General features: G+C 38.8%; 1 protein-coding gene across 4 annotated transcripts in view; it reads left to right on the top strand.

Moving 5' to 3' along the window:
- NELL1 (neural EGFL like 1) overlaps window positions 1–27,635 on the top strand; it is a 282,212-nt gene that overhangs the window by 246,280 nt on the left and 8,297 nt on the right. For 2 of the 4 annotated variants that reach the window (XM_017826814.1, XM_017826816.1), the window contains 2 exons: window positions 16,530–16,670; window positions 24,345–24,538. In XM_017826814.1, the coding sequence (XP_017682303.1) occupies window positions 16,530–16,670; window positions 24,345–24,538 (335 nt within the window). The remainder of the gene's footprint in view (window positions 1–16,529; window positions 16,671–24,344; window positions 24,539–27,635) is intronic. The other 2 variants (XM_017826815.1, XM_017826817.1) reach the window with 2 other exon arrangements.

Genomic DNA, 27,635 nt, shown 5'->3' on the forward strand with positions numbered 1-27,635 from the left:
GGAAGGGCTGGAAAGAAGTCCTGTGTTCTGGGAGGGATGTGTTCTCTTCCCTTGCGGATGCAGGGGCTGCTGTCTGTGCTGGGGAGCAGAGGCTCTGCCAGGAGGCAGGTCTCTGCTATCCAGTGAGGCAACTGGGGATCCACATTTTTTAGTCAGCTTCTGAAAATACCTGTTTTGGAGTGAGATCTGTTAGACACCTGTTTAGACACAATTTACCAGGGGTACAAGGTAATTCTGATGGACATATCTGGTCACAAGCTCCAGGCCAGTTCTTTATATGCTGTTCCTTGTTTTCATTGATGTTTGGATCAGGGTGAGCATGTCCCTCAACTCTAATTTAATCAGAAGGTACCCGAGTGATATTCTTTATCCCTGTCATTGTTCCTCTCCAAAGGAAATGTCTACATGTCAAAGGGTGACTTTAGAGTTTCTTTCCATAGCATGTCAGCAACAGTCATGGAATGGTTTGGGTTACTTCAGTGACATATCAAAATGAAAAACTGCAACTTGGGTAAACTATTTAAAAAATATCATGAGTTACTAAGTAATTACTAAAATGCTTTACACACACACACTCCAAGTACATCAAAGCATTTCTTATTAGTGTTTCAATGAAACAGTTTGACACTTCAACTTCAGTATAACACAGCCAGGAAATGCTTTGATCTAAGTGCCAAACTGCACCTTTGCAACAAACAGGACACACTCTGATGTAGTAAAAAAAAAGATGGATTTTTCATTCAGAATTAAGTTTTCTGTCCTAACTTTTTTTAAAAAAAATTTATTTTTTATGACATGAAATATTTGGAAGGTAGCACTCTACGGGGTTGCATTTCCTTCCTGAAAGTGCAGTCCATGGAGCTCAAATATGACCCTATATACCTACATCAGGATGGGAATTACATTAGGGGAAACAGTACCTTTACCACTGTTAAGCAAAGGTGAAAGCACAGCAAATTTGAAATACGAAACTGGACTTTTTTTCACTCCAGTGTGGTCTATGGTATTGACACAGCCAGGATTGGGTTCTTGAAAAACTTCTCTCTGGAAAATTATGTTCCTCAAAGTAAGTCTAATATTTGTGGTCAAGGACACCTTCTCTTTGTCCTTGCCTGCATAACTGTATGTCATGGAATAGCTGCTGTTGATAGCTCCAGGGCTGGCTGTGATTGGAAAAGGGATTTCTTTGTACACTGCCTACTGTTTTGATGGCTTTTAATGGAGGAAGAAATTTATTTTTTTTAAATATTTTTGAACCAAGCATCACAGTGAGCCTGAAAAATAAAGACATAGATATTCAGTTCTTCCTAGGAAGCCCAATTTTTGCTTCATGTCTTTGGTATGATTCTAACAGGGCTAATGGAGACATTTTGACTAAAAGCAATATAAACGAAGGTAAAAATTTAAACTTTGATGAGTATAAAATATGAAAGCTATTACAGTAGTTTGGAATATTCTAGTCTCATCTCAGAAATGGAGAAATGTTCTATGAGCCCATTGGCCAAAAACTAACTGTTACATAGGTCTTTGTAAAAAAAAAAAAAGAATTCAGATGAGGTGATGAGTAATCACTGACATGTGCAAGAAGGCAAGAAATTTGATCAAGCTTTTGCCAGCAAGAGCATGTGTGGGTTGTTTGGCTTTGAAAGGGTAGGAATACTTTTCTGGAACAATCAGAGCAACCAAAAAACAGCCAGCCTAGGACAAAAGCTCAAAGTGTGGCCAATGAAAAGGCAGCTGTTGTGTTGCTCAGTGGATGGAATTTTCTTCCTTATGCTAACTTTTCTTTGTCACATGAACTTTTTATTCCATATTGGGAAAAAAAAGGAAAGAAGAAGAAAACAGGAAGATATAAAAATGGATAAAATAAAAATAACAAGTAAGCAATGGTGTATTGTAAAATATATCTCTCTTAAAGCATTGCTGGAAACACTGTTTTCATATCTTTTAAACTCTTTCCTCTATCCAGTGTCTCCCACTGGCCCATTAAAGAGGCCAGAACAGCCCTAGTAGCTTACTTGCCTACATGCCAGTCAAAAAACACTGCTCTGAAGAGGAACCTTTCAAATTCCTCTTCAGCTTGCTGAGCAAATGAGCTCCCATCAGTGCTGGAGCCCTTCCTCCCAGCTGGTGTGGCCTGTTCAGTTGTCACTGCTGACAGTGCAGCAGGGCATCAGCATCTCCAGTGGGCACATCTGAGCAGGAGGATGGTGGGTTACGAGACTTACAGCTCTGAGCAGACTGGTTTGCCCTCACGATGGGCCCTGCTGGATGCAGCAGCTTGGACCAGAGACCTCTTTCAGCCCAGCCAGTCCGAATTAGTCTGAGATTCTGATGCATAATTTAGATGTACAAACCCCTTCATCACAGTTGTGGATTCCTTTCAGTGTAGATGCATGCATTGCCAAGTGAAATATAGTTGTTCTTACCCTGTTTTAATGGGAGTGATTATGGCTGTCTGCCTTTGAGGGAGTCGGCTAAGCTTCTCGTTAGAGTCAGTGGAGAGAAATAGTTATTTTTAATGCCTGATGCATCTGAAGTAGATGTTAGATAAACTGTAGCCTGAAAGCACCCAACTCTCCATTGATGATAAGGGATCAGGTAACCATCTGGTAATACACGTACATTTAGACATTCTAGACATCTAAAGTGAGCTGAGATGTATCTCACTCTATAATATTTTTGCTTGAAGGGGTTTCGATGTCTTTTGTGGGAATCAAGATCGTTGTGGGAATATGGGATACAATTAGGCCTCTACAGCTTACTTCTGTTGTACAGGATGAGCAGCAGGTGACTGTCACCTATGGGAAACTCAGACCTTTAAAAATTATTTAAAAAATCAGGAACAGATTTTCTTCTGCTGTAAATTGAGGGAGGATAATGTCATTTTTCTTCTTTTTTATTTTTCTCTTCCTTTTTCAAAGGCAAAGAGGGCCATGTGTATCACTTGATATCTGAGTACTAGCTAATGGCACTGTGATGAAATAGCACATTCTTAGTTTGCTGTTCACCTTTCCATAAGAAGAAAATGTCATTAAAAGGTAGGTAGCAGTGGCCTGTGTATGAAAGTGCTTAATTTTAAGGTCAAAATCTGAGTAACTGAAGAAGAGGAAAGAATTCTGAATTTGGTTAATTAGGTTCCTGTGAGCTCCTCCAGAAGTTCTTGTGAGACACAGAAAAGACAGTAGTGCCAGACACGGGTGTGATCCTGCCCTGATGCTGAACATGTCCCCCACAGGCACTGCTTCTCTCACCTCCCGGTTGCTCTGCCCAACACGCGTGTTCAGCTTGGCACAGTCTTGCCACAGTCTTTGTGAATTGGCAGATGGTGAATCAGCCCCCTTTATTTCTAATTCTCCATGATAAAAGCTGGGATATGCTAATGAAATGCACACGGTCTTTCCTGAAGGAAAGGATTTCCCAGAAATACACTTTGCTCAGTAGTTCTGGTTCTTTCCTAGCTATGCTTTAGACAGGCAGAGCAAAGTCTCTTGCTAAGGTGCAAGAGGATGGTAAATATTCTCTTACTATTCCAATTCCTTCTTGTGTGCTAGTAGCTTCCTCCTTTCACCTTTCTTGGTACCCTGTGTTTATCAGTCCAGCAGGATGACTCTGCAGGGGCTTCTCATTAAAATATGGGTATATGTTACTGATTTAAACCAGATGAAGACAACATCTTAATGGCAGTAACTTTTTATCAAGCAGTTGAAGTGACCATAGTGGATCAGATGATAATTTAGATGCATGTTTGGGTATATTTCTGCAACAAGTCTATGCAGGCTGGGATGGGGTTTGAACTAAAATTATTCCTATGACTGAAAATCTGCGAGGTCGGAGATCAAATTTTCAGTTACTGAAAAATGAGGTAGTTTTACCAAGAAAGTGTCTCTAGGAGGATAATAAATGATGTTATCTTACATTTAAAAAAAAAGTTAATATTTTGACTGGATGTTAAAGAAAATTTTGCCTCTAAATGACTGGTGAATTTTGGGGTGGTATGTTATATAACTGAAGGGTAAGTAAGGAATGCATCTTTTTTTTACCATATTTCATGGATTTAGATGATAGTCTGTAGGATTTCTAAGTTGGCAGATGTTAAGAACCAAATGAAATACTCATCTCTCATTTTGCCTTTTCTCTTCTGTATTTCACAATCTGTGAAAACCTTGTTTGGAAAGCCAGGTATTTTATATTCCAGTTTGGTGGCCCCAAGTTCCTTGCCAGTGGCATGCCACGTGCTTTACTGGTATTTAGTGCTCATGTATTTTAGAGCAACCATTGGCCTAGGTCACTGTCAGGCAGTAAGCATCTTTTTACTGACTCCCAGGTGATTTAAATCTTACAGACAGTGACACAGACAGCAACATATTAGGTGCTTTCATGTGGCCCTAAGAATAATTTCCTCTGCCTGTTACCATTTGTTAGCTGAGGTCGTATTTCCTACTGTGGAACAGCTTTCCTTTTTCTTGCTCATGTCCTCTGATGTTCATGGCTAAACCACCACTGCTGTTGTCCTTGTTTATGAAGTGAGTCACAGCTGTCATATTGTCTGGAGCAGTTCACGTCACCCAATCTCTGATTTGGACCTAATGTGCACGATGGAGATCATAGTCTTTGAAGAAAGCTCCATATCCAGCACAATTATGGAAAGAAATCTAAAGGGACTAAAGTGCTCTGTTTTCAGCGATTTTTCTCTTTTTCTGTCAAAGTTAGTCTTGCTCCTAAATGCATAAATATGCATAAGGTCAGCTTTTTTTTTAGATATGCTCACTTTTTTTTAGATTCTTGATGTTTTGGTATCCTGTGTGCTACAGATCAACCTCATTTCACTGATAATGAAGCTCTGAAACAGACTTTGCATATACATATATCCATACTTAAAAACTCTTTGTAAAATGATGGCATTCTGCATATTCATTCCTTAATCTACATACTATCTGAAGTATATATGAAGAGCTACTAAATGTTTTTGTAGGATCAAAAATATTTGCTTACAAAGAAACAGAAATGCAGAGAATTTTTTTATTAAAGATCAAAGGGAGGGCCAGTAGTAGCACCAGTGTTAAACCCCAAGGAGCTGTTGCTTCTAATCCTGAGTTTACTCATCTAGCTGGATTCACTGAGCCTTTCCAACCACTCAAAACCCACAAGCTCCAATATTTAGGTCGTGTAGCTGCTTGAGATACTACAAAGTGTTCCTTCTAGTCCAGTAAAGCCTGCCAGCTTTTGCAGATATGTTTTTGCAGAACAGTTCCATAGGTCAGTGAATTTGAAGACAGTAAATTACATTGTGGTCTTTGGGTTGTAAAGTGAATTATTATGAGGAACTCTTTACTTTGGGAATGCTAATGAAAAGCAATTGCATTCAACTTCTGTGTAATAAAGCTTAGTTAATCCAATGAAATGAGGGACACAAAACCAGTTTGGATAAATGTGTGTTTTTAGTGAGTGGAGGTCTTATTTGTGCAATAAGCAGTGGTGACTGCATCTTCTTCATGAATAGTCAAGCTCCTTTCAGATAATAAAATAAACAAAGGCCTTTTATATTTTATTTTTTTTCAAAATACTGTAATATTACATAATACTTAAGAAATATTTTGAGATCACAGGATGAAGGATGATATAGAAGTGCAATGTATTTATTATTATTATTGTTATTAACATTTGATGAGTCCCATGGCTTTTCTTTTAAGATTTTCTACTTATTTCAGTTGCACATTTTTAATTGCTTACAGAAATGATGTAGTAATATCTCAGAGTTGGTTTAATTAGAATTATTGATGTCTGAAGCAGCACCCAGGCTGGGAAAACTGGGGTCTGATCAAAGTGACAACTAATGGTTTAGTGAAGTTAAAAATTCAATCTGTAATTAAAAAATGAAAGAGAGAGCATATGCTTTCAAAAGGCACATTTTATGCTAAGGAAACAGGCATTTCTTATTTATTTGGAAACATTCATTGCAGTATTTAAAAAGAAAGGTAAGAGTAATGACTGAGTTTTTCACCTGGAAGAAACTAGGTGCAACACTGTGCTTTCATACACACTGGTATACTTTATTCTCTTTAATTAGACTTAGAACTGCATGTAAAATAGGAAGCTCACTTTAAGATGGGTTTTTAAGATTTTTGGAATCTTGAGTCTTTTAAGGGGAAATCTCTCTAGCTCGATCGGAAGTACATATAAATGTTTACAGTTTTTAAATGTGTTCTATAGGACAAATAGGCTTAACATTGAAATTAATTCTGATTTGAGGTGTTGAAAAAAACAGAAGGCATTAAGCAGTCAGTATTACCTTTTGTATCTCAGCTCATTGACTGGTGAAGATGCACCGGACAGTTGAGCATCTCTAGTGAGCTGGGGTGATTTCTCACCTTCATTCTGAACATGTCAGTGGACACATTGTGTCGGTTTAGCGAATTTTACTATTTTTTTTGGGTTTTTTTGCAGCATGTTGACTCTGATTATCTGGTGCGATGAAATGCAGCACTGTCCCAGTTTAACTGGGAAAGTGCACTTTTTTTCATGTTTCTCAAATTTAGTGGATTGTGCATGGGAAATCACGACACCAAACTGCTTTTCATGACTGTGCACATGGTGTGACAGAGTTGGGAACGTGGGTAAATTTAACTGCACTGGAGGAGGGGGTGGGTAACAGATGGAAGGTGGTGGGGCTGGAGAAAGTTCAAGCAGACCAAAATAGAGAATGGCTTTTACTTGTATGAGGAGCACAAGGAGATAGGCAAAGTGATGCAAGAGCCTTAATTTCTCTTCTTAAACAATCCTTCCAGTCTTTTGTTATTTGATACCTATTATGTAGGGTCTTTTTGTGTACCCTTCTTATTGTCAGAAACACATTTATATATTCCAAGGTGCCTGGGGAACTTCCCTTGATGAGAGCAGTTGCAATCCAGTGTGTTGTGTGGGAGACCCACCACAGATATTATCTTTTTATGAAACTGTGTTCACACATTCTCCAAAACTGTGCTTACTTAGTTTTTTATCATTTGCACTTTATTGATCAGCCCTTCCTGAACCTTTTTCATCCCTAATTAAGGATGCAGAGAGCTTTACGTTATTCTGCTTACGATTTCAAGAGCTCTTTTTATACTGCTTGTTTAGGGATTTGCTTCCTTGGGAGAGTTTATTACTGTATGAATGAAAATGCTTTTCTGAACCTGTTAATCATTTCAAGATTTAAAAAAAAACTAATTGAGAATATTTCTCATTATTATTAAACTCCCAGGGGTGCTATAGGGTGTGCACACTATTATAATCTAAACCTGCTATTTGGATTTGCTTCTTGTGCCCTTTGGCACAGTGGTATACGTGGGGATTTTAAGGAGAATGAGTGACACTCAGCCCCCCCCAGCCACAGTGAAGAAAATGTGCTCTTTATCGTTTTCTCATCAGCTGCCACCTCCTGTTAGCAGTGAAATTGTTTTGACAAGTGCTATTTTGTCATACTCGATTATGAAAGAGCTCAAACTAATCAAAAGAACTTCCTAACATTGTGGAGTATTGGGCTGCAATATAATCTTCCCAATGAAGTGGGGGAGGACTCATCATGTGAGTCATTTTAAATTTGGTTCAGGCAAATCATGGAAGAATGTATGGAAAGGAGCACTTATTCTCTGTCACAGGATGTTCTAGATAAGATAATAGGCTATTTCTATCACTCCTTGATGTTGAACTTTAGCATTTCAAGTGCCACATAGAGTAATATATTGGTTAGGCATTGCACCTGAAGATTGTGCATGAAGTCTGATAGCATTGAATAATAATGTTAAGGCTCATCGATGAAGCTTTTATACATAGAGCCAGTGTCACCTGAATGATTCCTTTTGTGCAATGCACTGGATTGCACAGCTGGTAAGTTGGGTAGAGAATGCTGTTTGTCAGTGTCCTCTTTTATAAGAGGTTTCATTCATCTCTTGTAGCTCTGATGAACCAATTTGCAGCATCCTGTGCAGTTCATCAGTTTTCATTCAAGTGAGAGTTCCTTCTGGGGCAGAATCAGAGAATGACAGAATGGTTGAGGTTGGAAGGGACCTCTGGGAGTCACCTTGTCCAACCCCATGGCTCAGTGAAGGCCACCTGGAGCCAGTTGCCCAGGACCACGTCCAGACAGATTGTAAATATCTCCAAGGATGGAGACTCCACAACTTCTCTGGGCAACCTGTGCTAGTTCTCAGTCACTCTTACAGTAAAAATATGTTTCCTGATGTTCAGATGAACCCTCCTGTGTTTCAGTTTGTGCCCATGGCCTCTGGTCACTGTGAACCATGGAGAGGAGCCTGGCTCCATCCTCTTTGCACCCCCCCTTTGGGTATTAATATGCATCAGCAAGATGCCCCTGAGCCTTTTCCCCTCTCTAGTTTAAACAGTCCCAGCTGTCTCAGCCTTTCATCCTGCCAGTCCCTTACCAATCCTCGTGGCCCATGGCTAGTCTCTCTCCAGTTGTTCCATCTGTCTCTCGTGCTGGGGAGGTCAGAACTGGATCCAGCACTTCAGCTGTGGCCTCACCAGCACTGAGCAAAGGGGAAGGATCACCTCCCTCAACCTGGCACTACTTTATCTAACACAGCTGAAGACACCATTCACCCTCTTTGCAGCAAAGTCATCTTTCTGGTTCAAGTTCAACTCGGTGTCCACCCATACCCCCAGCTCCTTTTGTGCCAAGTTGCTTTCCAGCTTGTTGGCACACCTCAGCTGTTTTGCTTTAACGTGTATCCCCTGTATGTAACTCTTCTTAAATTTTGTGCTCTTGGCAAAGAATGTGCAACTCTTTAGTTGCAGGACGTCAAAATCATTTGCCAAAAATACTTTTTATTCTCATTGACGTGTTAGCCTTCTTATGAGGTATTTAATGTATTTTGCCATGCAGATTTTCTGAAATGTAATTCTGCAATCTGTAGTGTGTTTTTAGTATGGTCTTACCAGTCATTGTAAATTCAATGAGCCTGAATTTACAGAATTTATGCTTTGAATAGGCTTAAAGCAGCTTTGTGCATAAAAATACTGTACTTTAGGAATGGGTTTGAACTTCTTTTTAAAAAATCTATATAATCCTATCTGTGTAGAAGAATACCTCTGTGTGCTGAGGGCTCCATTGATTACAGTGTATCAACACAACAGACCTCTCCTGTTGATCTTCTTCTCTTGTTTTATTCTACTATGCTTATCTAATATTCTGAATAGCTGCTTTTATATAATATATGTAGATACAACTCCAGTATCACAGTTTAATTGAATTAGCAGTCAGGGATGAAGATAGTGAACATTCTTAAAAAATAAAGCCTTTGTTCATGAGTCATGAGGGGAGTGAAGGTTGGCCTTGCCTCTACTTGGTTATTTGAGAACATTTTTCTAAGGAATAGAGAATGGAGACAGTGATAGGACAGGGGAATGCAATTACAAAATTGAGAAGTTTCTCACCATTTGGCTTTGGACAACTTTGGAAAGTTCTCTGTATCTCTCTTTGCCTTATTTATGTCACCTGTAAATTGCACATGATATCCCTCTATGCTACCAATAAAAATAAATATATAATAATATATATGATCTAAATTATATAGTGCTAAATTAAATAGTGCTCAGTGATTTACTTGTGGTCTGCAGTTGAGTTTCTCTGCAGAAATTCTACTGGATTGATTTACATGGGTAACCTTAGCACAGAGACCACACACTATTCCTACCTAAATAGGTAGAATAATTACAAATTCGTGGTCCTGACAAAGTGCTCTAGTACATTTAGGAAGAGCATAATGTCAAAAAGAGTAAGAAAGGGCATTCCTGGAGAATTGTGGGATATAGGACGTACAAGGTGCTAGTGGGCTAAACATCTGTCCTGAAGTTCTGCGTCATTAGTCCAGCTGGACATGGGAAGAGCTGAAATACAAAAACACTGAGCTAGTAGCCCTGCTATTATCAGGGTAATGTGATTTGAGAGACATGTTGACCATAGGCCTCAACTTTGACAGAAGGTCTCTTCCTCAGTTTGAAACTTAACCTACTAGTTGTGAAGTCAATCTGTTTGTTTCTGGCTTGTGGAGTGATAATTAAAATCCTCTTTGCAATGGAAACCCAAATGCAATACTAAATTTGAGATAGTTCTTCACCCTGCCAGGCTTTCTAAGGAGTGATCTGGCTCTGATTTTTATGTCCTACATCACCCAGTAGTCTTTAAATATGAGAAGAAAAAATTCTTGTTGCAGCTCCACTGCTGTGAAGTGACGTTTATTTGAACCATTCAGGACCTTTCGGTTGCACACTCTAAGTGTGCTGCATATTTAGCATGCAAATATGAGGGTGTGAGAGAGACATGCACTAAAGTGATAAAGACATCGTCTTGGACTGTGTATAAATTTATAAGATAGTAAAATGAATTTCGGTAAATTAGATGTTGTATATTAAAAAAATTAATCTCAAAAATTGCTGGTGCAACTAGTCTGGGTTATTATCCTGATATCAATTTAATTCCATTTATTCTTGTTAAAGTCATCATTCTAAATTCGCACATGGGTTTCAGATGATTAAAAATCTTGATACCAGTCCAGAATTACACAATAAAGCATATTACAGCTGTTCTTTAATTATAATGGGAGGTGGGCACACCTTTCATCCCCAAAAGCCATTTAGTACTATTAAACTGTTGCGTGGGTTTGATTATTCATGAACGTGAGTTGTATTCACTATCTTAACAAATTTAAAGTTTTATGGTTTACTGCTGTGTCCTCAAAATAGAAAAATGGACCCAAAGCCTGTACCATTTATACAGCCAAAACTATTCCTGCCTGAGAAGGAACTGCAAAGGCCAATATAAATATAATGCAATTAAAATCAGTCTATGAAAACAGCCATGACTCCTGAGGAGAGAGGAATATATTATTTGGTGCTGATTGTTTGCCCAAAATCTCCTAATGAATTAAAATGAATGTAATTAAAACAGAGGCTAAATGTCAAAGAAAAATGTCCTAAGCAGCTCTTCCAATGCCTGCTGCTGGCTTCAGGCAGAGGAGGGGTGGGGGGGGATCCTTATCACCTGAGATACTTAAAATTGTGGAACAAAAAATCGACGATTTAAAATATCAATAGATAGTTCTCAGACAGATGTCTTTCTGTCCTTTCTGGCTTTTAGTATCTCTGTTGCCATAAGAATGAACTGGCCCCATGAGGTTGAGCAAGAGCCATGAGTCGTTATTCAAATGTGACTTAATTACAGAGTTATCTGTGTTCTTTAAGTTACCATTTGTTTAACAGCTAAATTGCTGTACCGAAGCTGTACCCTTGGGATTCCAGGCATGCTGGGTTTCAAACCCGTGACAAGGTCAGCCTTGTAGCCTCTTCTCTTGGCACTGGGAGAATCCAGCAGACTTTAAGGGTGGCTGCTGACAATGTGTTTCTGCTTTGTATAGCATATGTTGAAAAAAAAAAAAAGGCAGGCCCTTCTCATAGTGAACTGTCAGAGCTAATACAGAGATTTAGTAATATAGCCAATGTAAGGGTTAATAATGAAGAATAAAAAAAACCTTACGTAAGTTTATGTAAAACTATAGAGGTAGGCAGATTGGGAGGGTTTGTTGGTTTGTGGGTTTTTTTTAGAGAGAAAGATTTTTTTCATCTCATGTTCTCATCCAAAGTAGTTCTCTTTGCTTTCAGGGTTTATTTGAAGTAGTCGAATGAATCCTTTGCAGCAGGGACACTGTTTGCATAGTGCTGTCAGTGACATCCCTTTCGTGCTCTCTCTCTCTTGTGGAGTGGCTCAGGCAAGAGTAGGAGATGAGAAGAGGCTGTATTTTACATATAACTTATGCCTCGGTTGGCTGGGTGCATTTTTCTGGTGTTTTTATGTTGAAGAAAAATACTGTAATATGGAAAACAAAGTTGTAGTGCTCTGGAAGTAATGGACTTAACTGTCAGGGTACAATTTTAATTCAGGAAGCTTGAGACCTGTGTGATCCTTTCTTGTTAGCACACACTTTTCCTGCTTAAGGGTCTCCTGGTCAACGGAGAGCTAAAGATAAGGATCATGTATTTTTTTACATGAAAAAGAATTCAGTAAGGGTTTGATGAGCAGACACTTTTATAATACAGCTCTTCTGTCTCATTGAAACTGTAGATTGCTAGCTGTGACATGACACTGAACAGTTTTCTTTTCAGTATTATCACACAGTGACTTAAATGTGATGAGGCATTAGAAAAGATTGAATTATTTTAATTTTACTTTTTCACAGGGTTCTGAAGCCATTGTGTTTTATTTTGAGTCAAATTATCCTATTTATCTTCTCTGCATAAATACCCTTATGAATAATGCAAGAAGCTGGGATGCTAAAAGTAAAAATTACAGACTTGTCCTTAAAGGGCAGGATTAACATCCTGCAAGGGCTTATACATGACCACCTGATACCTTTTTGCTACAATACAAAAATGTGCCATTTTTGAGCGTTTGCAAAGCCACTGTAGTGGAGTGTTGCCAGATCCATTAACAATTCTCTACTAATGGCAGTTAAGTGACTGAGTGGGGTAAAAGCAGGCAACGGGACAGTCTGTAAGAAATCTCCTTTTACATGGACTTTGTAAGAAGGCTTGAATGAAAAATCTACAAAAACACTTCCATGGTAGTAAAAGCAGCCATGTCTTAAGTTGAATTAGAGCTAGAAATGAAAAATACCACACTTAATGTGAAGGTAATGCAGATATTTAGCTAAATACTGCAGAGGCAAATTAAGGTTATGAAAATTTTCAGTTCCCAAGGAAATAGTAAATTGGCAGTTTCTCATAAGCATTCATTTTAAGACTACCTAGCTATTAACACAGACACAGAGAAAGCCCACACGAAGTTGTGAGCTGGCGAGTGTGTTTTCACTGACTTCTGTGAGCACGGCATAGTCCCATGGGACAACAAGGTGTAGGTGTGCATGGAAAGACCCAGGCTCTTCCCTCCATGGCAGGATGCTGTGAGAAGGCAGAGCCTGGAGCCCTGAGGGCCATGTGCTCACCCTGCTGCCAGGTGCATCAAGGGCAGGCAAGACCAGGAGCATGGGAACACAGCCAAAAGATGCCCAGCAATTGTTTCTTCTGGCCTGTGCCATGTTACAGAATTTCTGTACAGGTTTTAATATGCTTCTTTGAAGAATGATTCTGCTTTTTGTACTGTTCTTACTCACAGGTCAGAAGTATACACTTTCACTTCAGCTTAACTTTTTGAAGAAAATTATACATATAGCACACTCTGGTACATGCTAAACCCCTCAAAATTAGTGCATATGTGGCTCAAATTCCATAGCAAAACCCCAAACCAGACTTGGATAGAAGGACTTTTGTCCTGAGGCAAGTATGCAAATATAGTGCTAGGATCTAAAGATGGAAAAGCAAAGATGAAGAGAAGTGAATTGATTCTAATTCCCTGAACTGGCTGTTATGTATAGAAACATCCTCCTATGCAGAAGAAATCCTCAAAAAAAACTGTTTCAAATGCCAGAGTATGTCCAGATGGAAGTTACATATTAAGTTAACTAAGTAGTGTCATGGTGTATGACATACCGTTTTATAAAGCTGTTATTTGCATTTTCCTCTTGGTATTCTGAGCATCTTTAATCTGAATTTCTAAAACATCCACAATATTTTCCTATACCTGCAGAGCTGTGTTTGTGTATGTGCTACAAATAACACCCAGGATCACAGGAGAAGCTTACAGACCTCATCATAATATTTCCTCCTCTTTTAGTGTTTATGTACATCATTTTAAGGAGCAGTAATGCGTTGGATAAATGGAGAAGCCGGTAATGGTTTTCCTTGTTTATACCCCTCGTTGTGCATTTTGTATCACATGGTGCTGCTAATGGTGTGTTGCCAAAGGAATCCTAAGGCGCTGCAGAAGCAGAGGGAGAGTTGCTTCCCCATTCTTCTCCCTGCCCCATCCACCCAGCCTGTCTCCAGCATGAGAATAGGAAGAGGGCTGAGCTTGACCTGAAGAGGAGAGGTAGTGGATAGAGAGGGGACAGAGCTTGAAGGGTTTTTCATGAGTTGCTTCTGCATCAACAGTGTCTGTCATGACATTTTCCCAAAACAGCCCACAAAGCTTCTCCTTATGCTTTGCCTGCTGCCTCCAGCATGGGCAGGCCAATGCTGGCATAACTCCACTGGTTGAAGGAGGTCAAGTAAGTAAAGGAAGAACCCGTAAAACTGAAAATGAGTCTTTTTTTCCTAGCTCTGCTGGTTGAAGAAATTGGTTAGTGTCTCCCTACACATCAGAGAGCAAAAGCTGTAACAGTTATGGTACTGCCACAGTAAAATCATCTAGTCTTGAAACAGTTCTATGAATTATTTTACTTTTCTGACATAATCTAGAGACATAACCTAGCTGCTCTTCTTCCACTGAGTAAGCTGCTGCTTAGTTTTAGTACCCTGGCAGACAGGCTTTCTGAAAACTTACCTACTGGTCAATTGGTATCCTCTACCATAAACCTAAATCATATACTTTTGAAAGGGTTTAAGTTTAGGGACGAAGTTTACGAACACTCTTGATTTTGTAAATTAAAAATGTAAAATTGAATGGATAGAGGTCCAGTACAGGATTGACCCCAGGAAGCAGTCTTTAAACAGGAACATTCTCCAATTCAACACTGGGGAAGAAAGGAAAGCAAAGAGGATTCATTTGCAGTTGACCTGCAATGGCAAAGTCATTCACTTTTCAAATAGGATTAAACTTGTTTCATCAGCCATGACATGTGAAAAGATCATGGTTATAAATTCCATTTGCTGTAATGAATTGAAAGTGTCTGAGTTTGCAAGCACCACTCACCGCTGATGGACAGGTAGATTTGTGCAGTGTTTTAACACTAAAATTAGCTCCCACAAAATAAAAAGTACAGAGAAGGTGGCAGCAGTGACAGATTTTAAAGCATTAAAAAATTGACTTCATTGTTAGATAGGAGCAGAATAAAGCTAGAAATAAATAGCATTTATAACCCTGTTATGTAGACACCTTGGTTCATGCTAGAGTGGTTCATGCTGGACACAAATCTTGGAAAACAGCATTTTTTTTAAGGTTTCTCAGCCATATTTCCACAAGAATAAATATTGTTACTGAAATGAGGAAAAATCAAACTTTTCTATGGTATTGCTTCTACAAAATAAGAAAATGGGATTGTATTGAAGGATACTTCAAATCCATTTCCATGTGCATTGACACGACACCAGTGCAGTCCATGAAACCATATTGGTGTGTGTATTTTGTAAAAGCTACACTCTGGGGTTAGTTAATAACCTTAACTCAGTCTAGCGTCAGGATCATGAGACATTTCTTCTTTGATGCTTGCAGAGCTAAATGCAGTTTCTGAACCTATTTCCCCCACATTTTTTGGTTTGGTGCGCACAATTTTATGCATATTTTAAGTGTGCCAAGGAAAAAGAAATCTCAGTGGGTGAAAATGGGAATTATATGGGAATAATTTGAGTTTCATTTTAATTGATAAGGTACCCAGCTGAAAACTCTCCAAAATTGAACAAAAAAAAAAAAAAAGTTGAACTGAATAGAGGAATGAAAATATAATGGCTTCTTAAATTACCGCAAGGTTAACATATAATTAATTTGCTAATTTTAATTACAGCCCTGCAAAATGTGCTGAAAAACGCTCAAAGGGGAGAAGCAACCAGGTGCCAGCCATGATTAGCCAAGGTTACTAGCAATTATGAGGTCTCTATTAAACATGGCACAGAAATTTGAGAAACTCCTTTCTGAAACCAGCACATTTATTGACACTCAGCACGGTGTTCATCATGCTGTATCTTTCCATTGCTACAAACTTGCTGTCATTTGCCTCACTCCTTTCCTGCTAAATGTTTTATTGCAGCTGAAACGAGGACTGCTTTTTCTGTTTGTTACACACGAACTGAGTATTTATTTTGATCACGGAAACAAAAGAGATTAACAAGTGTTTGCCAAGTGCTCTGAGCACCTTAAGTGCCAGATAACTGCCAATATCGCAGCTGAATGCTGGAAACACAAATCCCGAAGGAAATGCTTTCTCTTTCCAAGGTATCCTGGGACACGGAGTTTGTAAAGCAGGAGTACTGCTGAAACTGCCTTTTCGGTGGGCAACCTATTCTGCAATGCTTTAAGTGCATAGGCAAATGTAACTTCTGAGTTCAAAAAGCCAACAAAAAAACAACCCAAACGAACAAAAAAACCAAATAAGGAACAAAAAATCTGCATGTTTGCTTTGCATTTTTAACAAATTGTGGTGTAAAAGAATGTCTTGTTTGTAACAGATTACATGATGTATTATTGTTATTTTTTATTGTTGTTATGTGAGTCGTGTGTTAAGTGTCTGTTGTTGGGAACCGTAATAAACCTTAATCCATATATTAAAGGAAACTTAAAAAAAAACAAACAACAAAACAAAACAAAAACTAAAACAAAAAAAACAACCAATAACTTTTTTTTTTTTTTTAAAAAAAACAAACCTACAGTATTGGTGTCGAAGGAAATTAATTTCCTGGCTGGCTTGTGTTTTTCTCTGAGGCAGATATTGATGAGTGTGCAGAGGGGATCATTGAGTGTCACAACCATTCACGCTGTGTTAACCTCCCAGGGTGGTACCACTGTGAGTGCAGAAGCGGTTTCCATGACAATGGAAGCTATTCTCTTTCCGGGGAGTCCTGTGTTGGTAAGCAATGATCAGCAGAGCCTTTTTTTACCTCCTTCTGCATGGTGTTCCAAAGTGACTATTGAGCTGCTGTCCTGAGCAGTGACTGTGTTTAAGGCTAAAATGCGAGTGCAAACGAGCGTGTCTGTGTTTGTCAGCATCCCCAGCCACGCAGGGTGGGTGCTGGTTCATGGTGCATCACGTTTTTGAGTGGTTATCACAGGAGGGAGGCAGCTCGAGATCCAAAGTGTGACTTACTGCACTTGTTCATTTATCATAACAAGTTGCTATGAAAGCTGCAGTGAAAGTGGGCTTGCTGTGGAGCATAATTGGCCACAAAAGGGGATGAGGTGGTTTTCTAATTCCAGATTTCAGCAGTGATGAACATATCTGTGGTATGTCTATGTTGCTTTGGTTTGCTTGTTTTCCATTGTTTGCCATCTTCATCCTTCATTTTTTGAATGACGCAAATAACATCAGAATCTCTGTGCACCATATTTGCAGAATAAGGCCCCAAAAGCATGAACAGAGAGGGATTTTTAAAAGGTGCAGAGGAGTTTTCCAGTTGTTTTTATGGGAGGGCAAAGGATAAGGCTCCACGAGGAGTTAGTTTGCGCTGGTTCTGTGATCTGTGTGCCCTCGACTGGCTGTGAGACACTGTGTGCCACTGCAGCAAGTAAGCAGCAATAAAACCATAGAGGAGATGGTAATTGTAGCTATTCTCAGAAGCCTTAAACATAATTTCTCTGTGATATTTTATCAGGTGAGTTTAAAACTGCTTAGAAAGGATCCCATTTTAACTTCTGTAAAGATACAGATCAACTGCTCGTAGTGTTATGTCCTTTCTTTGGAACTTCAGTTACTTCATCTTTAGTCAGTTATATATATGAATGTCCTATAAAAGCTCTTCTCCTCCTTTTGTGAAGGACTTTTTTTTAATGCTGTAAACTTCATTTATCATGGCCATAACTTCAAAGGGCGTTTTCTAAGATTTAAAGTCTATACTTAAAATAAAAGTTAAAGTAACAAAAATATATAAATTTACTTGTAACTTGTAACAAACATTCCCATCTTTCATAAATTTTGGCTATCGGAAGTCCTTGGGATAAGGTAGCATCACGATTTAAAAATGCAGAGGAACAATAATTATTTTCAAAAGCAATATTTTGTAGATTGTCCAGCTATATTAGCTTTTTACACGTTGTCCTAAGCTGATGGGGAGCTCCGTAAAATCACAGCAGTGAACTTCATGGGGGTAGCTGTGTAAAAGATGGCAAATTTTACAGCACTTTGTGACCTAATAGATAAAACACCATATGAAAGCCATGTATTTCTAAACGAATTCTCAGATGTTAAGAGTTCTCCTTTATTTAAATGTTGTAAAAGGGGTAATGGACAGAGCAATGTTGAAAATACCTCCTTTATGAGAAATCAACATGACATAACCTTCAGAAAGCCCTGAGGCAGTTGGGGACAAGGGGCATTTTTAGCATTTCTGGTGCTTACCTGTACCACCTGCCTGGGGAGCCCTGTCCCTCATCAGGCTGACCTTCTGTGGCTGATTTGGGATGAAGAAGATCTAAGGGTCAAGCTGATCTCAGGAGAAGACAGACACAGACAAGACTGTGGTTGAGAATGACCCATAGGTAGGCTCAGCTGCTGGAAAGGTCAGCATTGCTTGGATTGAATGGTTGTTGAAGGGTTAGGCACTGCAAAAAGAAGCCCCAAATGTTCTGTTTTCCGTGGAGACTGGAGGGATGGGATTTCATGAACACAAACTGCCCTCATTTTGACCTGCACAGCATGCTGGAAGCTTGCGAGGTGAGGTGCTCATCTTGCCATATGCAGGTTGTAAACAGAATGTGAAATTAGCGGGTTTATTTTAATGAAATAGCTTCTCTGAACCATCTGCTGTGGGGTTACCAGTGAGGGAGAGAATGAACCAGTTGGCTTCACCAGTATAATGAAATAAAATAATTAAAAATTAATTGAAAGATTCTGCTAACCCATAGCGACAAATTTCAAACCAAACCATGATGTTTGTTTTAAAATGCAACTAAGAACTGGTTAAAACAACAGATAACACTATACATTGTAGCTAAAACATCACATTACGTGTTGTTTACGTGGTGGAGCACTTATCAGGGTGAATGTCTTCGTTCTATTTCAGAAAAAAAGAGGATCTACTTAGCAACAGCATTTTTTCCTGCTGTATTGTATACTGAATTTGTAGTGTGCACCTGAGGTAGATTTGAGCCATTGTCTTCCAGTGTGTTTTGAAACATTTCTTCTTTCTTCCTCCCTGAAGGACAAACTTGGAGAACAATAAATAGGCTGAAAACATAAGCAAAAGAAGATTAAACCCTCCCCTACAAAATAATAGCAATAACAATAAATACTACTACTAATAATAAAGAAAAGAAAATCACAAGACAGTGGGAGGCAGTACTCATCTCTGACAGATTGCCCAAAGCCCAGGCAGCCACTTGCTTTTGCTGGATGCATTTAGGTACCTATTGGTTAACCCCCTTTCCCTCCATTTATTTTGTAGGTGCTCTTGGAGCTGAGTCATTACTTGCAATGTCTCTGCAGTGCTTGCAGAGCATTAAGAAAAATAATACGTATTTGGGAGGTGTTGTGATACCTCAGTGCTTCTAAAAGCTTTATTCTCATTGAGTGGGAGAAAACAGTGGAGTTTGGTCACCTGGCAAGGGACGAATGTGTAAATCGATGGATGTGGTGGGTAAGGTCGTAATATTGCACCAGAGCTGGGGTAATAAGGCCGTGTGACTTAGCCAGGCCACTTCCAGATTGGGGAAATTCTCTTATTGCTCAAAGTATCAGCCAAAGGCAGCTTTTAGCAGAGATGTCAGCTTCATGAAGTGATGGTGAGCAGGCTCAAATTAAGTGAATGTAATTTAATTTCCTGCAGTAGAGGCATTGGTCTTTCACAATGTGTTATTAAGAATACTGCTTGCAGACAAAAGACAGTTGCTCTACGAAGTTGCTACTGAAGTTTGCTTGGCAATTAAAACCTGTAGGCTACAGTTTCAGAGTTGTTTTGTTGGGTTTGTTTTTTTGGTTTTGTGGGTGTTATTTTTTTGGTGGTTTTTTGGTTGGTTGGTTGGTTTGTTTTTGTTTTTTTGTTTTTGTTTTTAAATTTTGTTACAATTTTGCTGCACTCTCAGGTAAACAAACAATAATACTTTATAGAGAAGTGTGAGTTGTCATGTGATACAGTATTTACTACTATCTACTGATACCATTTAGAAGCGACTGGCAGGTGGTGTCTTTTGCCTGCGCTAAGTGCCCATGCAGAACCAAAGAATGATCTGTACATGTTATCAGAACCAAAAGAAGGGAAAAACTGGCAAAGAAATGCTGTATTCTGGGAAGTTAATAGTGTCCCACAAAGCATACTCCTTTCTACAGCAGGAAAAAAAGGCAAAGCAAATTATACTTTTGAATCTCCATCTCTCAGAGGCTTCCGGTCTGTAGAGAGCTGTTCAGACCCTGGAGTGCAGATTTACTGATTCCATTTTTTTACATGGTGATTTGTCTTTCTGGGTCTTGACATTGGGACTTGCAAGCACAGAAGGAAAAACAACCAAGGCAGCAGTCCCTGTCAGTGTTGTTTGTTTTTTCTTTCTTGGGTTAGAGGAGCTGTTGTAGGGGAAATGAGAGCTGGGAAAAGGTAGGACTCAAGAGCTTGTGAAAGAAAACTGCACAGGTATTAGTCTCCTACAAAAGCTGGGTGCAGCAGTGCTTGAGGGTCAAATCTGAATGGGTTTTAAATCAATTCCTGAAGCTTTCATATATTTCATAGTATGCTGCAGTGTTGCCTCTTACCTAGATTAGAAAGTAAAAGAAAAGGAAGTTTGTTCTTTGTTTATTTTGCCCCTTTCTGTATCGCACAAAAAGCTAGACCTTGAAAATCTTTGAAAATCTTCCTATATGCCTGAGAATTGCTTTCCTACCCATTGTTAGAGAAATGATACATAGGCAGAAAGGTTTGTTTACAGTATGGAGTATCCAGGACCAACTCTAGAACCTGCTGGTTTACAACTTTCTTCTCTTCTGCTCATAGAATTTCTTAAAGCTGATAATATCGGAGTCTGTGTCAGTGAATTTTATGCTGTAAATTAAAGATTATCTTTCTTACTTTCCACTTAGTAAATTCTGATTCTTGTATTCTGACAGAAAGTTGTGTTACATGTCTACAAGGTAATTGTGTTCAGTCATTTTTACATTTTTAGAAAGCTTTTGTAAATCCTATATTCAGAATCTAATTTACTGTGCAGTGTTCCTTAATAGACTGTTATGTCTCTATAGAATAAATGTACTATCATAAAATATTTTCTAACTAAGAATGAATCTGTTTAGTGATATTTTTTTCAAAGGTGACTCCAAATAACTTTGATTTAGATAGGAGGCAAAAATCATTAAGTGACAAGTTGCCTGTGAAAAATGATTTGTCAAAACAGTGTTTAGCTAACTTGTACATACATTGGTTTGGGAGCCCAGCATACATTTTTCACGTTAACAATATACTGTAATGGTTTAATGTACCATAACAGTTAAAATTAGCACATTAGTAGGGTTCTTTCTTCTGCATCAGCTTATCATGATAATACAGAGCACCACACTGCATGGCTTGCTTGCACAAAATTTATTAAGGTGCTATGGAAAAGTTTTACCATTAAAACCTGAATAGCCTTGAAAACTAAGAAATGAAGTAGCAAGGGATTGGTTTAAAATTTCAGTGAAACCGAGTTAATGAACTTGTGTTGATATGTACAGTCATGCTTGTCTTCTGCCCTATTCAAGTGCAGTGGCCATGGGACCTCTCATAATATCTGAGGCAAATTACTTCTCATTACAGCCAAAAAGGATGGAAAAGAAAATTGCATCTCAAGGGATTATTTGCTTCCATTTTGATTCTGTTTTCTTGTCTGCCCGCATTACCAAGCTCTCTCTGCACTTTGAGAGTATTTTGGAAACGAGCACGTCTTGGGTGGTCTGTTTTCTTTCTTTTCTCACCCACGAAATGTGACTGGTGGCTAAAAAACATGTATGATCAGGTACTTATGGCTGTATGTTTGTTTATAGAGGCACAGACTGGAGTGTTTGAAGGGTGAGGATCTTAATCAGTGATATGATAATTGGCGTGTCCTGGCAGCAATCCCTTTGCTGTTGGCTATACTTTGTTGATAGCAAATAGCGTAAGGCTTTGCAGTGTGAGCAAGTTTCTGGTCAATATGGTTGTTTCAACTGTAGCCACACTTTTCCTTGGAAAGGAACTGTGTGGAGGGGGGAAGTGAAGTTCTGCCACTTTTACTTGTGTTAATTAGTAGTTTATGCCACAGAAAATTTCAACAGAATGAATAAGATTGCAAAGTCCCATTCCAGGTGTGAAAATGAGATTGTTTTCACAGGTTGACAGGATACAAGAAAGAACTAATCCCCATAAACGTAAAAACAGACCTTTTTTTGGTCCTATATATGTGGGGAAAGAATATGGACTCTCCTTGCTATTTCCAGTGTTCTTTTAAGTTACTTGATCTATAAATTAATAATTTATTTCCTTCCTACTTTGTGTTGTTATAATGGGAAATGAGATTTATGTACAGGTTTTGCCTTGCCTGTCATTAAATGTTCCCGTTTTGAGCCCTCATCTTCTGAGAGCAGATGTGGGAAAGCAAACGAAACCTGAGGGGAGTGTGGGGAATTTGAGCCAAGCAAGGACTTAAATAATAAAAAAATAATCCATATGCAAAAGTCTTGTAATAAAGTCCAGTTGTTTTGGACATGTTCATAATTTTTAAGCCAGACTGATTTTTCAACACCTAAATAGACACATTGATTCTACTTGCTAAGAGAAATTTCACATTAAAAATGAGCATTTTCTTCTGTGCTTTGCATAGCCACGTACATGCTGAACTTGCATTGATATGAGCAAGTCCATTTGAACTCCATTAAACTGAAATATTTTCTTAAGCTAACTGTGAGCTGACAATGTGGGAGCATTTCTCTGGGTTTTTTCCTTCCCCACCCCTCAGTCTGGTTTGAGGCTGAAGGAGTGACAGGGGCAAAACATGTTACACTTAGAGCTTTTTATCCTCAATTTTCTGAGAACGTTGGCTGTTTGTTCTGACTTTAAGAAATGCAGTCAGTGACAAGAAGAAAGACTGCCAAAGGGATGTTCTCAGAAAATTAGTTCTATTAAAAGTTCAGCTGAAAATGAGTGCAGAGTCCAACCTTTTCTATCTGATCAATGACTAAAACTTTTAAATAATAAATGCCATAAAATAATAAGAAACCATCATTTGCATAAAGAACGAAAAAAATGAGCAAACTGAGTAGCAATTAGGAATTTATGTTCATGCTTTGGTTGATTGGCTTTTTTGTCAAGAATCTTCCATTTACCAATTTGGGCTGCTCTTAATGGGGACATCCTTTTTATGTGTGCTAAACGGAGAACAGTGGTAGCAGGACATAAATAGGGTGTTCTTCCCTTTTACATATGTATAAGAGATTAAGTTGGCTTTGTGCAATGTGAACAGGTCTGTACTACTGAGAACATGAATAATGTTAGTTTCTATAATTGCTAACATCTGGCTTTCCATAAATCTGTTAAATTACATGGAAACAGAATTAGATTTCAGTGTCATAAGTAAAGCAATTAAATGCAACTCTGTAGGCAATATGGCTTTATATTCATCTGTGAAATCCTTTTAGTTTTGAACTGTGAAAGCTACCCTTCTAATCTGTACTGTGATTCTTCTGCATCCTATATAGATTATATTCAAGGAGCTCTTAATGTGATGGGGAAGACAATATTGATGATGCTTGGTGAAACCACCAAAGGCAGAGTGAATGCTTCATTTATACCTTTGTTTTCAACAAAAACCACAAGTCAAAGTCTATTGAAAGGAAAATGGGATATCTTTAAGAATGTTTTAAGTTTTACAGTAACTATTTGGATTCACTGCATGAACTCCCCAGATAAATTCATGTTGCATAATTATATTTTACCCTCCAAGAGCAGTTTTAATGGGATACTGTAATTCTCTTTTTCTAGTGTATAATGATTTTATCTTGTCACCTATTCTTTGTGTCATTGCAAAATCATACTGCGTAGCTTTAAGACTTTTTTTCTGTATCAGGCGCATCTGATTTCTTTTTTTTTTTTCTCCCTGCTCCCCCCAATTCACTTATACTTCTAGCAATGGGAAAAGGATGCAACTGACTGCTTTTATTATGGGAAATGTTGCTCATGCTGGGAACTTATCAAGAGTAGTGCACCTCTATTTTGATGTAAAATCCAGAAGAGAGAGTGGCCTAGTTGACAAAAGGTCACTCTGAATGACCAGTAGTTACCAGTCACTGGGAAATCAGTATATACTCTTGTCTGAAGGTTTGAGTTTGTCTCTGATATATGGTTCCACCAAGTATGTCAGACTCAGCATTTATAATTAAGCCTGATGGAGATAGTTTAAGAATTCTTGGTGGAATCAAAGTAGATGCTGAAGAATAACCTAAAAAACATCAGTATTTAATGTCTGGCAAGTAAATATGAAAGGGTATAACCCCTCATCCACCAGCAAGACAGATTAGCAACGATTACTTAATGCAGAAATAAAACTTGCCACGTGAGAAAAGTGTCCAAAGCTTTATAAATCTGCTGTTTTGCAGATATTGATGAGTGTGCCTTGAAGACTCACACCTGTTGGAATGATTCAGCCTGTGTGAACCTGGCAGGAGGGTTTGATTGCCTTTGTCCGTCCGGGCCATCTTGCACTGGAGACTGTCCCCACGAAGGAGGCTTCAAGCGGAACGGGCAGGTGTGGACCCTGAGAGAGGACAGATGCTCTGTTTGTTCCTGCAAGGTGAGATCCAGCTGGTCTGGGCTTCAGGAGTCCTTTAATTCTCTGGGCTCATGTCAGGAACCCAATATTGCAATGCTCCTGGTGTTGGCAAAAATATTAGCCTAAGCCTAAGGCACTAAGGCAAACGGTAAAGGGTAAAGCTGTCTCTGCTGTGGGCACTGAAGTTGGGATGGGCATATTCTTCTGGGAAGGCATTTCTTTTCTTATTTTGTGAATATATACGTAGCTTAATAGTGGCTAATCCTGCTGAACTTCTGCTGTGTCACCCTGTATGCCAGAGCATCTCAGTGTGCCTTGAAGAGGGTCTTGCATTACCCTTTAACACAACGTTCCAGCACACTTACTGGAAGTGCTGAAAACTGGTTTTAATTTCTCTTTGATGAGGATATGCACCTCTCAGTACTGTCAGCCAACTTCCTGTTGGTACTACTTCCCTTTCCTTGGAATACATGTGAATTAGCTGTGTGAGAAGACAGGTCTGAACATGAGTCAAAGGTTAGAGGATCCAGCAGCAGGCACTTAATTTCCTCAAGTGAAGAAGGGCAAAGGCCAGCGTTTTCCTCCTCATCCCAGCTTGGCTGTGTTGGCAGCTCTCCCATTTGAGCAGTGCAGCTCCCTCTGCACCTTTGGAGAAGCCAGGTCTAGTATCAGTAGATCTACCTTAGAGTTAAGACTTAGATCAGGGGGAGGAGAGAGAGTGTGTTTTTTTTGTTTGGTTTGGTTTGAGTTTTTTTTTTCCCTGGAAATTATCAGGTTTTTTTCTGGCTATGGTAACCAAGTTAGAAGAACATTTGGCTCTACTTTCTTGATTTTCACCAGTTAACAGAGGAATGCTGTCATTGAAATCAGAATAATTTTAAGAATGCCCTAATCTGAGAAGTGGTTGGTCTTTTATGGCCTCTTTGACCTGATTCATTCCTAGCATGGGTAAAGCTGTCCATAGGCAGAGCGCTGCAGGCTCCTGCATCAGGGCAAGTAAAATTAGATTTTGGCCACTGTGAAAAGCTGAAGATGGAGCATGGGATTTGGTCTCTCAGTCTCCATGTCTCAATGCTTAGGAGCCAGAGAAGCATGAGAGGGTTTGAAGGGGGACAAAGGGGAAGAGGTGTTTCGAAGTTGCAAGAAACTGAAAGCCTCATCGTTTCTGTTTTGCAGTGGTGTAGCAGAAGGGAAAATAAAGACTTCAGATGAATAGAACCTGCAAAGTACACTGCTGGATTGGGCTCAGTAGGGAATATGTTCTTGTTAGTTGCTATATTTTTTACTTCAAGTAGCCTCAAGCTCCCTAAAACTCCTCCTTTCAGAAGCTGAAGTGTACAACTCTACTGAATATATATCAAGCTTTTATGGTAATCTTGGGGAACTGGCAGGCTTATGAAAGGATTTCCAGTCAACAGAATAAACAGTTTAATATATGTGAAGACATCTGATCTGCCTTTGCAGAATTATAACTATTAGTATTCCCATTTCAGATTGTTTGTAATTTGTTTTATTTGCCATTGCACGTGTTTCTTGTGTTGAATGCTCTTATCAGTGTATGAAAATATACACATGATTAACTAGTACATAGATAGTCTAAACTAAGCCTGACACTGTTTGTTGCTGTGACTCTTCCTTTATATCTTCTTCACTTTTTATCTTGGGAATTACCATTTGCATTTAATTTTGTTCCAGTAGCTGCCTGTTTCAAGAGGGAAAAGAGGGAGAGCTCCTCCTCTATCACATCTCAGGCAGACTGGAAAGTCTTCACTCGGTGTTTATTAAAATGTATTTTTATACATTGGAAGTGGTAGCTGCCAATACACCAGGCTACTTCTCAAGCCTATCCTTTTCATGCAATTGCACACAGACCTGGCCCTGCTTGATCTTTTGCATCCTGCTCAGTTTGCAGTGAGGAAAAGAGTAGAGGGTAACTAAACCCTTCCTTATACTACTTACTTGAACTTTGAAATGATCCTATTTACTTGTTTTATCCAGGAGACAAATCAGCATTTCAGTTTTAAAATAAAATGGGCTTTTCTTTTGCTATAGTTACCCTAGGAAAGGTCAGGTGGATATATTTTGTGCATTGGCTGAAACACATAGATACTATCTTGAAAATAGTTTAACTTATAATGGATGTAAAGGAAATTAAATACCTTACATAACCTTACTTAATGAACTTCAAAGTTATTTGTGAAGTAGGATACTATGGGAGATAAGATATTATATTGTTTCTGTTATATAATGAAGCAAAGTGTCATTATTGAAGCACAGGGTATTTCAGTGTTTCACAGGACCCAGTTTCTTCAAAACATCCTAGTTCATCTGAATGTATATCAAGTTTACAAAATCAGAAATTCTCAAAACTATAAATTAACCTTGTACCTTAAGTATATTTGGTGTGTCTTGTATAGGCATCTTCCCAAATTCTTGTGGATTTAACAAGGCATCAAATTTAAAGCTGGTAGAAATTTGAAGGGGAGGGGGAGCTGTTGCAGTCTGCCATGAAAAAAGCCAAGCCTGGCTGTAAACTCTGGCTGTATCTGGGCTTTTGAGCCTGTCCTCTGTTTAAGACAACCCTGTATGAGAAAAGCCTGGGAGATGCACACAGCACTGGGAGCAGGGGGATGTGCCGAGCTGATGTGTGTTCCTGAGGATGAGAACTGTTTGCTGGTTTGGTTTTGGAAAGGTCTGATTTCTCTCCAAACTGGATCTGGGACCCTGTGGAAACTTGAGTCACCCTTAACATGTGTGTGTCACCCTTGTGTGTCGGTTCTACCTTTGATAAGAACAAAGTTCATACCACTGGTGCTTTTGAAGCATGTAGAACTGATGCAGGGAAGAAGGTGGGGAGGAAGAGGTAGTAATGAGATGTTATTAATATGTTGTTACTCACCTAAAGAAAATAAAGTTTTCTCTCTATATTTTTTAATTTCCTACATATTTCTCAGGGCTACTGGAGAGCTGAAAAGATGTACGTGGCATGTTGTAGCCTAAGAGGCTTTATGTCACTGCAGTATAGGGATAAAAAGGTTTTTTGAAAGGTATAGAGCTAATTAGGTTGTAGACAAAACGCAGATGCTTAGACACTAAAGAGAGTAGCAGTGTATTATGA

The sequence above is a fragment of the Lepidothrix coronata genome, unplaced genomic scaffold, assembly GCF_001604755.1.
Source record: "Lepidothrix coronata isolate B3197 unplaced genomic scaffold, Lepidothrix_coronata-1.0 Scaffold130, whole genome shotgun sequence".
Taxonomy (NCBI): Eukaryota; Metazoa; Chordata; class Aves; order Passeriformes; family Pipridae; genus Lepidothrix; species Lepidothrix coronata.